The sequence below is a fragment of the Suricata suricatta genome, chromosome 2 (genome assembly GCF_006229205.1).
Source record: "Suricata suricatta isolate VVHF042 chromosome 2, meerkat_22Aug2017_6uvM2_HiC, whole genome shotgun sequence".
Taxonomy (NCBI): domain Eukaryota; kingdom Metazoa; phylum Chordata; class Mammalia; order Carnivora; family Herpestidae; genus Suricata; species Suricata suricatta.
Window position 1 is genome coordinate 59187148 of NC_043701.1, and position 12366 is coordinate 59199513.

General features: G+C 44.7%; 1 long non-coding RNA gene and 1 gene segment (V, D, J or C); one reads left to right on the forward strand and one right to left on the reverse strand.

Annotated features, from left to right (window-relative positions):
* Nucleotides 1-1686: 1686 nt before the first annotated feature.
* LOC115281467 lies at nucleotides 1687-5609 on the reverse strand. Its single transcript, XR_003904326.1, has 3 exons — nucleotides 5559-5609; nucleotides 3602-3676; nucleotides 1687-2113 (listed from the first exon to the last, which is right to left on the reverse strand). It is a non-coding gene; the product is annotated as an uncharacterized LOC115281467 (long non-coding RNA).
* LOC115281460 lies at nucleotides 5263-6454 on the forward strand. The segment is given in 2 exon segments: nucleotides 5263-5487; nucleotides 5576-6454. Coding segments are annotated over 2 exon segments (618 nt in total).
* The last annotated feature ends 5912 nt before the right edge of the window (nucleotides 6455-12366 follow it).

Genomic DNA, 12366 nt, shown 5'->3' on the forward strand with positions numbered 1-12366 from the left:
GTTTTGCAGAATTTAAAAATGAATGTTAGCAAGGCCTTCTGGCTGTGGTTAACAAATCTCCTCACTGAAAACTGACTATAAAACTGGACTAGATCAAGAAAGCAAGCCATTTCAGTGGTTGGAAAATGTCCAAATTAATTCAAAATTCTGAGAAGCATTTATGCTTGAAAAGCTGCAGATCAGGGACCAAGAGTGGGCTCTGGCCTCAAGAGGTTCCTCTTCTCCCCCCACCTGTTAATTGCTAGCTCCATGGGCATGGAGGTTCTTCCAAGATAGGACAGGCCATGAGGAGGGGCAGCAAACTCACACAGTGTGAGGGAGCTCAGATGATTCGGGGCGGGGAGTGATGTGAGGGTGAACTGACAGACTCGGGTGCACAGCCGGGGAGCTGGGCTCAGTGCAGGTCTGCGGTTGAAGTCCTGACTGCAGCAAAATGTGTGCTTGGCTGAAGCTGTGTGCATGCTTAGGGGAGACCCAATAGATTCCAAACCAGCCCTGCGTCCCGGGTGTCCTCGAGATGACGGGTATATGCAGAGGCACCATGAAAATACTCAGAAGAAGTGTAAGCAAAAGGACTTACAAGTTAGCACGTCCAGTCTATGTGCTGATTGCCTACAATGTGAGTGTGCTACCCAAGTCATGCCAAAGACCCATTTGGCACAGGGTTGAAGCCTTAATCAAGGTGCCTGAACACAATCCCTATCTTACGTTGGCTATGACTACTTATCTTGGCTAAGCCACGAAGACAAAGCAGTGATCTCTAGGGAGCTAGTTTGAATATAACATAACTAAAAAGTAAATGGGAGAGTCATGAGCAACCACATGGTGCAGGGGATAGAATATCACAGATTTAGTCCAAGCAACACTCTCAGCAGGGAAAGGAAATTTTTGTGGAAAAAGGAACGATGCACTATATTTTCAATGAATGGTTTTCAATAAAAAAATCAGGAGACAGGCAATGAGTCAGGAAAGTGTGACTATTATTAGGAAGAAAAGTCCCCACAACTCAATACAAAGTCTTCTTGAGTGTGTCCAGATACTTTCTTTAGGAAAGACTTCAATGCAGCTGTTATAAATGTGTTCATAAAGTATACAAAAGCATGTTTAAAGAATTAAAGGAAAGTATGACAACAAAAGGTCAACCAAAAGATATTCTCACTCTGTAATTGGTATTTAAGCAAGAACACTTCAGAAGGATTAGAGCCCCTCCCACTTCACTGTCTCCAACCCCTCAATGCAGACTGGGCTGAAGTGGGCTTTTCCGTGGTGCCAGACCCCTGACAGGCTGCTCATGCTGGGCCTCCTCCCAAGGTCTAGCAGGCTGGTGTGTTGGGCACTAAAGTTTGTCCATGACAAGGTCCAGCCTACGAAGACCTCTCCCCATGGGAGGGACCCCTGAAATACAGAGACAGGGCTCTCCCTGGTGGTTGTGAAGCTCAGACACAATCCCACAGGACCTGGGCCTTGTCCCTCCTTCCCCCCATAGGACCCTAGCCCCATGACAGCTGACCTGAGTGATGCCCGCAGTGGCCTTGACTGACAGAATGGAGGTCAGGGGACACAGGTGTCAAGCTCAGGAAGTATTAACCAAGTGCAGGGTCAGTATGTGTTAGCACATCACCACACACACACACACACACACACACACACCACTCAGCCAGAGTGATATACCTGGAAGAGGAGGCATTTTACATTCTGACACTAATTAAGTTTACAGGCTGGCACTCGTGCATTGTGGTCCTAATGTCCATGCATCAGCCCATATCTGACCACCTTCATAATCAGCAATGCTTCTCACACCAGCCCCACTTTGGGGTCACCTTTCTGTAGAGATATTTAGGTATATAGGAACATAATATTAATGAATATATAGATTAGAGGAGTCCAAACTGGCCCAATGTTTATACAAGAGAATTCTTAATATCTTTCATTTGATACTCTTTTCCGTACATAAATGTGAGCTCAGCGTAAGCTCATCCGGAGTGAACATCATCCTCCACCAGCGCCCATCCGGGTTCCTTACCGCGTTTGCTGTAGAAACAGGACAACGTAGTTCTCCATCTCCCCAGCGCCTGATAACGTCTCTGCCGACCTTCTCCGTGTTCTGACTCTGCTGCAGGGACCAGATGTACAAGTGTGAGGATATTTGATAGATTAGCTGAGGATATTTAGAACAGCTAACACTCAGAAAGGATAATTATCTAAGACACCTAAATATGTTCAACTCAATGAGTACTTTTATAACAATTACTATAAACTTAATTAGTTTTAATAATTTAAAGTCTGTATCATTTTATCTTTATTTTTATTTGTAATATATTTGTGAGACTGTATTAAAATTACATTTGTTTTATGCATATTTGTATTGATTTGTATTTGTAAGAGTAACAAATCAGTGTTAATGGTAATAGGACAATAACAGCCTTGATCGCCAGTCTCCTACGTGTTCTGCATGTGTTGTTATTTAATCCTCACACACGTGTGAGGTGCTGGCTGGGTTCCCTTTGCGCAGACGCAGAAGCTGAGAAACAGCGATACGAGAGCCGGGTCCAGGGCGCACGGCCAGGAAAAGGCAGGGCCCGGGAATGGCCCAGGCAGCCGGGCCCCGCCAGACACGTCAGCCCTCTGCTGCCAGCCTCCTTCCTGCTGTGTCTGAAGGACACGGACAGCCACGTCTCTGAGGGAGAGACTTCAGTGGGCGCCAGGTATAGAGACCCTCAGCCTCCTCATAATGAGACCAGAGCAATGACCTGCTACAACAGTGTTTTGTGCCATCGGGTTGGTAAAACTTCAGTGTCAGATAACACAGCATGGTGGTGTTTATTGAGAATGTGTATGTGTGTTCCCCGGACCAGCGACCCCTGATGACATTCCCAGGGAGAGGTTACTCGCAGGGTGCAGAGACCCTGCAGTGGCAGTGACAGGCTTGCTGGTGACAGCAGTACAAGTGCCTGTCACTGATAGTGGATGGATTCGTGCAGTGTCTGCAACCAGTGGCAGAAAGAGCAGCACAGAGGGGCGATGAACCTAGTGGACAGTCGGATGGATTGACATGGATTGACAGGAATGCCATGAAGCCATATATAGACATGTAAAGCTGCATTATTCACAAGCAATTCTCTGTAGTTTTCACAGGTACATAAGACACTAAATAAATCAGTCAGTTCTCTTATAAGAAACTGGGGAGGGGCACCTGGGTGGCTCAGTTGGTTAAGCGTCCGGCTTTGGCTCGGGTCATGATCTCACAGTTCGTGGGTCTGAGCCCCATGTCGGGCTCTGTGCTGACAGGTAGCTCAGAGCTGGAGCCTGTCTTCGGATCCTGTGTTTCCCTCTCTCTCTGACCCTCCCCTGCTCATGCTGTCTCTCTCTCTCTCTCTCTCTCTCTCTCTCTCTCTCTCTCTCTCTCTCAGAAATAAATAAAAACATTTAAAAAAATTAAAAAAAAAAAAGAAACTGGGGAAATCGGGAACTTGCAAAGAGGAGCCCCGTACCAAAAACTCCCAACACCCCGGGGTACACAATTGGAAAAACAGATTTTCTGACTATTCTGGGCTCTTCCACTCACTAAGCTAAGTATTTACTGTTAACAGACTTCACTTACCTGGACTTCACTACAGAGGACTGTAAGGTGTGTACCATTACTGCAATGACCAGCAGGGGGCGCTAGATGTCAGTGCTAGTAACAAGCAAAATATATTGCAGAAAGCTCATTTTTGAAAACAACAGGAAATAGAACATATTCACAAATTACATTAGAAGCAACAGCTCAATGAAGACAGAAATTAATCCTTGAATCACAAACATCCAAGCAGGTGTCCTGGTCATGTGCTTCCTTAACCTGAAGAACTTGAAGTTAGTTCTTGGTGTGCTCTTTCTTAGCTAAGCAAGTAAGTTACTGAACCTCCTTAAGCATCTGTCTCACCTGCATAATGGGATGAATAACACCTATTTCATGCTTGTTATGAGGAATAAATGGTTATTAGAGTTACATTGTACTGAACTCAGGCTGATGGTGTTTATTTATAAAGCAACCAACTTGGCCCAAATCTTGGCACTGAACTCCCCAATCTATGGCTTCTTCTCCTTTGAATAGAAGACATCACATTCTACAAACTAAATTGTTTTACCAAGAGAATATTTGGCTGAAATTTTGGGTCAGACTTCATTCAACAGTCAGGCTGGTCGTGTCCACAGTTCCTGAGCCTTTAATCTGAGCAGTATTTGAACAAATATCGTAACACTCATTGAGAGAAAGAGTTTTGAATGCTGCTAATGTGAAATAAAATTTGTTTAAATAAAAGAATAGAAGGTTGTGGATTTTCTCACTAAAGTAAGATTTTCCTATCATCACTGAAAATCTAGAAAACAGAGAAAGTGGGAAGATATATTTCATCCAGTGTCTCACCACTCACAATGCTCACTTTCTATATTGAGACTCTTTTCACTTCTATTCTATGTCCACCTCCACTGTCACTCTCTTTTCCACTTAACACCTTAGCACAGCTGCCCTCGACACCTGCTGAGGGTCTGAATGATGGTCTGGAATATTCTTTTAGCAGAGTATTGTAGTCAACACCTCACTCACTTAGCACAACCTCAAAGCCTGCATTTGGGACCCTTGAGCCTTGAATCCTGGTTACAGCTCAGCATGTCAGCCTTCTAGTTTTTCCCAGGAGGAGGAGCTCAGGAGCTGGGTCTGGTCATGAGTGCTGAAGGACCCAACCCTGCAGCCCAGCCAAGTCCCCTTCCTGGCCCAAGTGGCCATTTGAGCCTTGAGATTTGTCTGCAGCCAGACCGGGCGAACATCCCACCTAGGTCCCCTCAGGCATGCAGCCTGGAGGAGATACTGAGCAGAAACAAATGAGTGCTTAGGTCTTACAGTAGGACAGGAGAAACCTAATGGAGGACCAGGGGAAGGGGAAGAGGGAAAGAGAGTTGGGGAGAGAGAGGGACGCAAAACGTGAGAGACTATTGAGGGTTGAAGGGGAAGAAGGGGGAAGAAGTGGTGGTGATGGAGGAGGGCACTTGTGGGGAAGAGACTGGGTGTTGTATGGAAACAAATTTGACAGTAAACTATTTAAAAAAAAAGAGAGAAAAATAATGTAACCATAAAAAAAAAAAGAAACAAATGAGTGCTATGTTGAAGTCCGATGTCCAATCAAAACTCAAAACTTGCTGGTTAGCGGTGCTCTAACTGCACCAATATTCCTCAGTGTTTCTCAGCACCTGACCATTGGGGGTCCCCTCCCCCTTGTGGGCAGACCTATCCCTGCCCTCTAGCCCCTCCTCCCTCCTGCCTCCCTGTCACCAGCACCTGCAGGTGCCTCAGGGGAGCAGAGCTCACACCCCAACCTGCCCACGGCCCCCCACCCAGTCAGTCTCCTTCCAGCAGGAGCAGTTGGGAGGTCCCCTGGGCTGCCCTCCAGCAGGTGGGAAGCAGAACCATGCTGGGTCCCCTCGCCTTCCTGTGCGCCCTCCTTCTTCCAGGTAAGTCCCGAGTCCTTCCCCAGTGCAGGGGGCACAGGGCGACCTGAGGCTCCTATCCTTCCCTGACTCACCGCTGTCCCTCTTGCAGGTGGAGTGGCAGCGCTCAGTCTGAAGCAGCCGACGGTGGTCGTGGGGCGCCTGGGCAGCTCAGCCTCCATGTTCTGCACAGCCAGCGAATCTGTCAGCTACATCCACTGGTACCTCCACCAGGAGGGGAGTGCGCCCAAGAGGATCCTCATGCTGAATATGCAAAGATCACAAGATCAGAGATATGGAGGCTACAGATCGGACAAGATCACTGCCAAGAAGGTCGGGGGTAGCAACCGCTGTGAACTGTCACTGCTGAAGCTGGAGAAGCGTGACGAGGGCACGTACTACTGCGCTGCCTGGGAAGCTCACAGCCATGAGTTCCTCTCTGCTCCCTGCGCAAAAAGTCCCCTCTCCCCGGGTGCTCCAGGCTTGGACATCCCAGGGTTGCTGGGTCCCTGGGGCTTCCTGAGGTCAACTGTCACTACCCCCCGGACACTTACGGATGTCCCCTCCACGGGTCCACAGCACATAATTAAGGAGGCTAAGGAGCTCCTGGTGCAGAACCAGGGAGCTGTCCATTCTGGAGGCGTTTTTGAAAAATGTTTATTTATTCTTGAGAGAGAGAGAGAATGATCTGGGAAGGTCAGAGCGAAAGGGACCCTGAGCTGTCAGCACAGAGACCAGTGCAGGGCTGGAACTCATGAGGCATGAGATTATGATCTGAGCCAAATTCAGCGTTTAATGGTTTAATGGACTGAGCCACCCAGGTACCCCTGGAGGCACTTTTCTCAAGATGGTCCAGGGCGGAGCTTCTGAAGCGTCTGGAGCAGAATCTGAGCTGCTCAGTTCAGGAGCCACGAGCACTAGGCACCAGTCACGTGTGGCTACTGAGCACTTGAAAGGGAACCAGTGCACTAGTCCACGCAGAGATGGACAGAGGCTGTAGTGTACAAGTCCTGGAGACTACAAAAAAAAAAAGATGAAATATCTTCTTAATGTTTTCTATATTGGTTGCATATTGAAATACTATTTAGGGTACATTCACTACATAAAATTAGTCCTGGAATTATTTCCTCACCTTGCTACTTATTTCTTTGTTTTGTAAATTTTTAAAATTATTGTCTTAAATTGTGTCTCAAGTACATTTATTTATATTAAATAAAACTGTGACGACTGGCAATTTCAGAATCTAACCTTCTCCCATAAGGAATGGGGGAATCATGTATTGTGCAAATAATTTCAAGGCTGAGAGACCCTCTGGGGACCCCCCACAGAAGGGGTGCAACTGAGGCTGGAAGTCAGCTCGGACCCCAGTCTCTGCGCTGCTGCCCTGCCCACTGCTGGTGGCTGTGCAGTGAGAGACTCTGTGACCAGAAGCCCAGGCAGCAGTGTGGCCGACTTCTCAGACCCTCCTCCCCTGGCCGGCCAGGCGCCTCCTCCCCTGTGGGGGAGATGACCTCAGGGCAGGTGGACCTGTCAGCCCTGGATGAGCCCCCCGGCCCTCCGCCTTCCACTTCTCCTTGACAGTGACTCCACATGGGATTTGGGGACCAGCCTCCCTGACCTCTGTTCTCTCCTCAGTAAAATGAGGTTTAACTGCTACAATCCTGTGACTGATTTCTGTGTTAAAACAAAATTATACCAAAAATCTATCACTGTTGTCACTAACTACTCTTAAAGTAAGTCAACCTCTAGACCAGAACAAACAACAACAACAACAACAAAAACAAGAAAAAGAAAACGAAAAAGAAAAAAGAAAAAAAATTAAACCAAAGAAAGTAAAAGCTATGTTACTTATGCTCTAGCCCCAAACAGGTGAGCCCCTCCTGTGTAGCTCTCTGGGAGATCTGAGCACAACTGAACAGCACTGGGAAAAACGATTACTGAGAAGAATGTCTAAATGTACTTAAGCAAATTCATCTCTCAGATTGACTCGGTCCTCCTCTATGTCAAGGAGCTTCTGTTTTTGTGGTTGAAGATGTATATTTAAGGCATGCTTGCCTGTGAAGGAGCCCAGACAGCATCTGGACCCTCTACTGAGGTTTTGGGTCAAGGTGAAGGTGGGCGTCGAGGGGGAAGAAACTTCCCTTCCCTCTCTTGGGGGATGGTCCTGTTTGTTGTCCCCATTTCCTCAGACAACCGAAACCCTTCCTCTCATTGTAACTTCTCAGTCTCTACTCCCCAGAGGGAGATCTGACTAATACAGTTTCGTTAGAGAGAAATTAGCTAAATATGAAGATACTCCCATGAGAAGTCATCCCAAGTCCAAGTCCATCTCAGTGTTCCGCAGGGATCCACTGTGATTTTGATTTAGAGCCTCAGACATCAGTGGCCTTGTACACCGAGGAAACACCGCTATGTGGAGGGACAGACAGGTCTGTGTTTGGAGTCATTTCCTCCGCCTGCCCTGCTCCTTAGGCGAAGGTGAGCTTCACCTGGGACACTTGGGCCACACAAACCAGCCAGAGGCCAACCAGTCCTGCCTTAAGAAAAGGTTTTTAATTACATGGTTGTCTCAAAGGCTGATTCATAAAAGCACTAAAAAGAACTTAGTGGGGAGTACATACTGAGTATAGTAGGGACTCTATCTTTGTTGAGGTGAGATTCATATTCTGAAAATTAATACTTTTTAATACTTTTTAATGTTTATTTTTGAGAGAGAGAAAGAGTGCAAAAGGGGTAGGGGAGAGAGAGAGGAAGACATGGAATCTGAAGCAGACACCAGTCTCTGAGCTGTCAGCACAGAGCTCAATGTGGGGGCTCAGACTCACAGGCTGCAAGACCATGTCCTGAGCCAAATCAGCTGGTTACTTGACTGAGCCACCCAGGTGCCCCCATTTTTTGAATATTATACATCATGGATACTATATTTTGCACAGATGGCCACTTAAAAAATCCTGAAAATTTTGACTCAATTCATTTATTTCATTCCTGAGGCAGGTGACATGCAATTATCTGGAGTAATAGAAGCAATATTATAACATCAAATTACTGCTGCATAAAGTCTAAGAACATCTTAAAAAGTACAATTTTCATAGTTATATTAACCAATACCAACTGCTCACACCCCCCAGTGCTGTGGAGAGTCACATCTGTTATCTCAGAGTCAATCTAGAAATCACACTAGTAAAACTATTTACGCTCACCTGGAAATCTAGGTTGACTGTTTTTGTTTTTGTTTTTTTCCAAGCACTCATTAGTTACACGCCTAGAATAGGTTCGGGGCGCAGCCCCGGATAGAGGAAAGGACACACTATGGAGGGATAACTTCTAAACACTGAGATCAGGATCCTTTTTACTATGTCACTTCCACCCTAATGAGTCTCATAACAAACTTGCATTGCTCTTGCATTTTATTTTATTTTATTTTATTAAACACTTTTTAACATTTATTTATTTTTGAGAAACAATAGTGACAGAGCATGAGCAGAGGAGGGGCAGAGAGAGAGGGACACAGAATCCAAAGCAAGCTCCAGGCTCCAAGCTGTCAACACAGAGCCCAATATAGAGCTCAAACCCACAAACCACGAGATCATGACCTGAGCCAAAGTTGGATGCCCAACTGACTGAGCTGCCAAGTGCCCCTTGAATTTTATTTTAATATGCATTTTTGAAAAGAATTCACATGTTACTGAACATTAAAAGCCTTACGTGTTATTGAGCACTTGGACACAACACTTGAAATCTGATGATTAGAAAGACCTGAAACAGGCTCTGTCTTGATCATGTTTCTCCCCCTCTTCCCTAACAACCTTTACTTATTTTACAAAACAAAATCCTATTTTCTCTTCTGATACATGGACTCCATCGGCCTAATTGGAGAACTGGTCCATTCTTGGAGAATCCAACTAGGTATTGGGGCTGAATGTGTCTTTTCTCCTGCTTAGGACAGACACCAAGTACTACAGAGAGTGGGCCAAACACTCAGTCTTCTTATTAACACCCTGCTGTTTCTTCCCTGGTTTCTTTATGTCACTTTTGTCCAGACACAGAGGCAGGAGTGAGATGGTCCCCAGCAGCCATGCACACACCATTGCACACAACCAGGGTTTCCTTCAGCAACGTTGTTTGGTACCCTTATTGCCTGAAAACATAGTCTGCTACCTTTCACAGAAGGTTGCTACAAAATCAGCCTCAATGTGTTCTTTGTCTGGAGACTGAAAAGAAGATAGACTTTCAAGTAGGACTCTATGCCTCCTCTTGGGGGGTACAGATTTCTTTCCCATAACAGGACAAGGTTGGATGTTGTGGGGCACAAAGGTAGGTTCTGTGAAGACTGTTTCCTTCCCAAGATCAACAGTCCATGTATCTCCCCCCTGCTCTGGGCCCCAATTCATAGTGAGTACACTAATGGGCATCTTTACTCTGATTTTCATTTAATGTTGGTCAATGGGAGTTGAGTTCAGAGAAGCATCACCATGTCCCATGAAAAACGGATTTTTTTCTTGGGCACTAGATGTCCAAACCTTTGGATTCGGGGCTGTGGGGGAGAAGACACAAATTCCTCCACTTGATTCATTGGTATAAAAGGGAATGGTCACTTCCACCTGCACCTCTTTTTTCCTGAGCATAAACCTCGATCTCTGGGGTAGATAGCACTATATGTGCCCTGCGAGGATGCAGACCCCCTTTGGGAGGGAGCCCTGAGCTCACTCTGCTCCCACTTCCCAGCCTCTTGCTGCTGCTTCCACTGACTGCTTCCAAACAGCAACCAGAGAATAAGGAAGATGATCCATGCAGCCCATAAGGGTCTGCCTCGTAATGCCCAGGGCAAGGTAAGGAAAGGTAGACAGTCCATCTGGAGGAGCATAAGAATGAATTCAACAGACAGTCAAGTAAGTAGGTTATATTTGCCTCCAATTGAATAAAACAAGTTGAAGACTCAAGAGAGTTTATGTAGTTCCTTTCATTTCACTTTCCACAAAACCACCACGGTCCCACCTCTAACAGAACAGGATGTGCTTTTCTAGTTGATAAACTTAGCATGAGGAGCATGTAGATTATTTGTCATGCTTTCTTTCTTCAGTTACATCAGAGATTCCCAGGTATTTGTCAAGTTATTAAGAAAATCTTAGTATGTAAGGAGAACAAAATAAATAACTAAAGGAGATATCTGTGTAGATAAATGATTATAGTGCTTTTGGAAACAATTTTATGATGAATCCAAGTTTGTGTTCCTGATGTCCTGTAATAGAATAAACAAGTATATAACAGTGAAACAGTCTCAAATCTTATGAAAAGAGACTAGAGAATTGTCTGCCACTTTCACAGTGTCAACAACATGCCAGCTCTCACTTTTGTTGTAATTGATCTATCATTTCTGTCTTTCCTACTCTACTTACTTGCCACCTTTAAGTTGACATAGAACAGTTTCAACCAAAAACTGATCATTCTTATCTACTGTAGTTCGGTTGTCTGTTTGTTTAACATCTAAAATCAAGTTACAGAGTGATTATCCAAAATGTCTTGTTATATTCTAAAAGTGGTAGAATTAGCATTTGTAGCCCACAGGTCAACAGATTTCTTTGATAGCTTTACTTTCACAGCCAAGAAAAAGAATTAGGTTCTTTTTGAAAACTAACAAATATAATGAGATTCTTATGAGAATTTAATAGTAGGTATTTTTTACTGTGAATTCCTTTGTGTCCTAGGCACTGCATGAAGCCCTCTATATACTTCTTATTATGAGAGGAAAGAGAAAAAGAATATAATGCCCATCAATGTATCACCACAGATGTCCCTAGCCCTGCCCCAGGCGTCTGGGGTGACATAATTTCCTATTGACTTGCATTCCTATCTGGAGACTGTGTATGTTGAAATGGTCAGATTATCTCATAGAACAGTAAGGTGCACAGAGATGTTCAGTAATTGTGAAAAGCTCAGTCTGAAGGTGCGGACAGTGAACAATGTTGAATTCATCCCCACTTTGCTCCATTGGCTACCAGATACTGTGCTGGATGTTGATCTGTCCAGGAACTCGTGATCATCATAAAAATTCTTCAAGTGTACTTATTTCAGGGAGGAAGGAATTTATTTTTAGAGAAGAACAGAAATATTTCCAAACAAATAGTCCATGTTGTTTCAATGTATTATTGGGTCATGTTGACCTCCCTTAGTGTAGTTAATTGTATAAGAACAGACTCCCGCATTTGTGAGCAAATACGAGTCGTCCCAGACCTGCCACTCAGCCCAGCAGAGCCTGGTCAGGACAGTATGAGGGTCACTCATGAAGCCACGGTCAATGAGTCACAGTGGGTACACATCTGGAAGACTCACTTTTTCAGACAGTCTGTCCCAGAACCCAGTCTGCTAGTGGAGTAAAAAAGGCTAAGAAAAATCAAATATCTTCTTTGTTTTGTAATTTGCTGTAGCAGAAGGTATACTAGGTCAACTACAAGGAGAATATTTAAACCCTCCAACCAAAATGTGCAATAAAGATGATATTTTGGGAATTTGTTGCTGGTAGAGTTTTTTCCTAGATATGCACCATGTCACTGGGAGTCCTTTTTTGTTTAGGGAAAACCATGAGAATCAGTTCCCATGAAAGGGAATGGTGGCTGTGCCCAGAACAAACTCATTTTTTCTTATAAAGATTTTTTAATGTCTTATTTATTTATTTTTGAGAGAGAAATAGAGACAATGCTTGCAAGTGGGGGAGACACAGAGAAATGCACATACACACATACATACCTCTGTGCATATACATGTAAACATATTATTACAGAGTGGTATGTAATATATTATGTTCTAATAACTGTATATGGAAGTAAAGTGTATCCTGTTTAAGAATGTGGTTCCAGATACATATCCTCTGATGTAAATTACTGTTCTGACCCTTACTCACTTCAG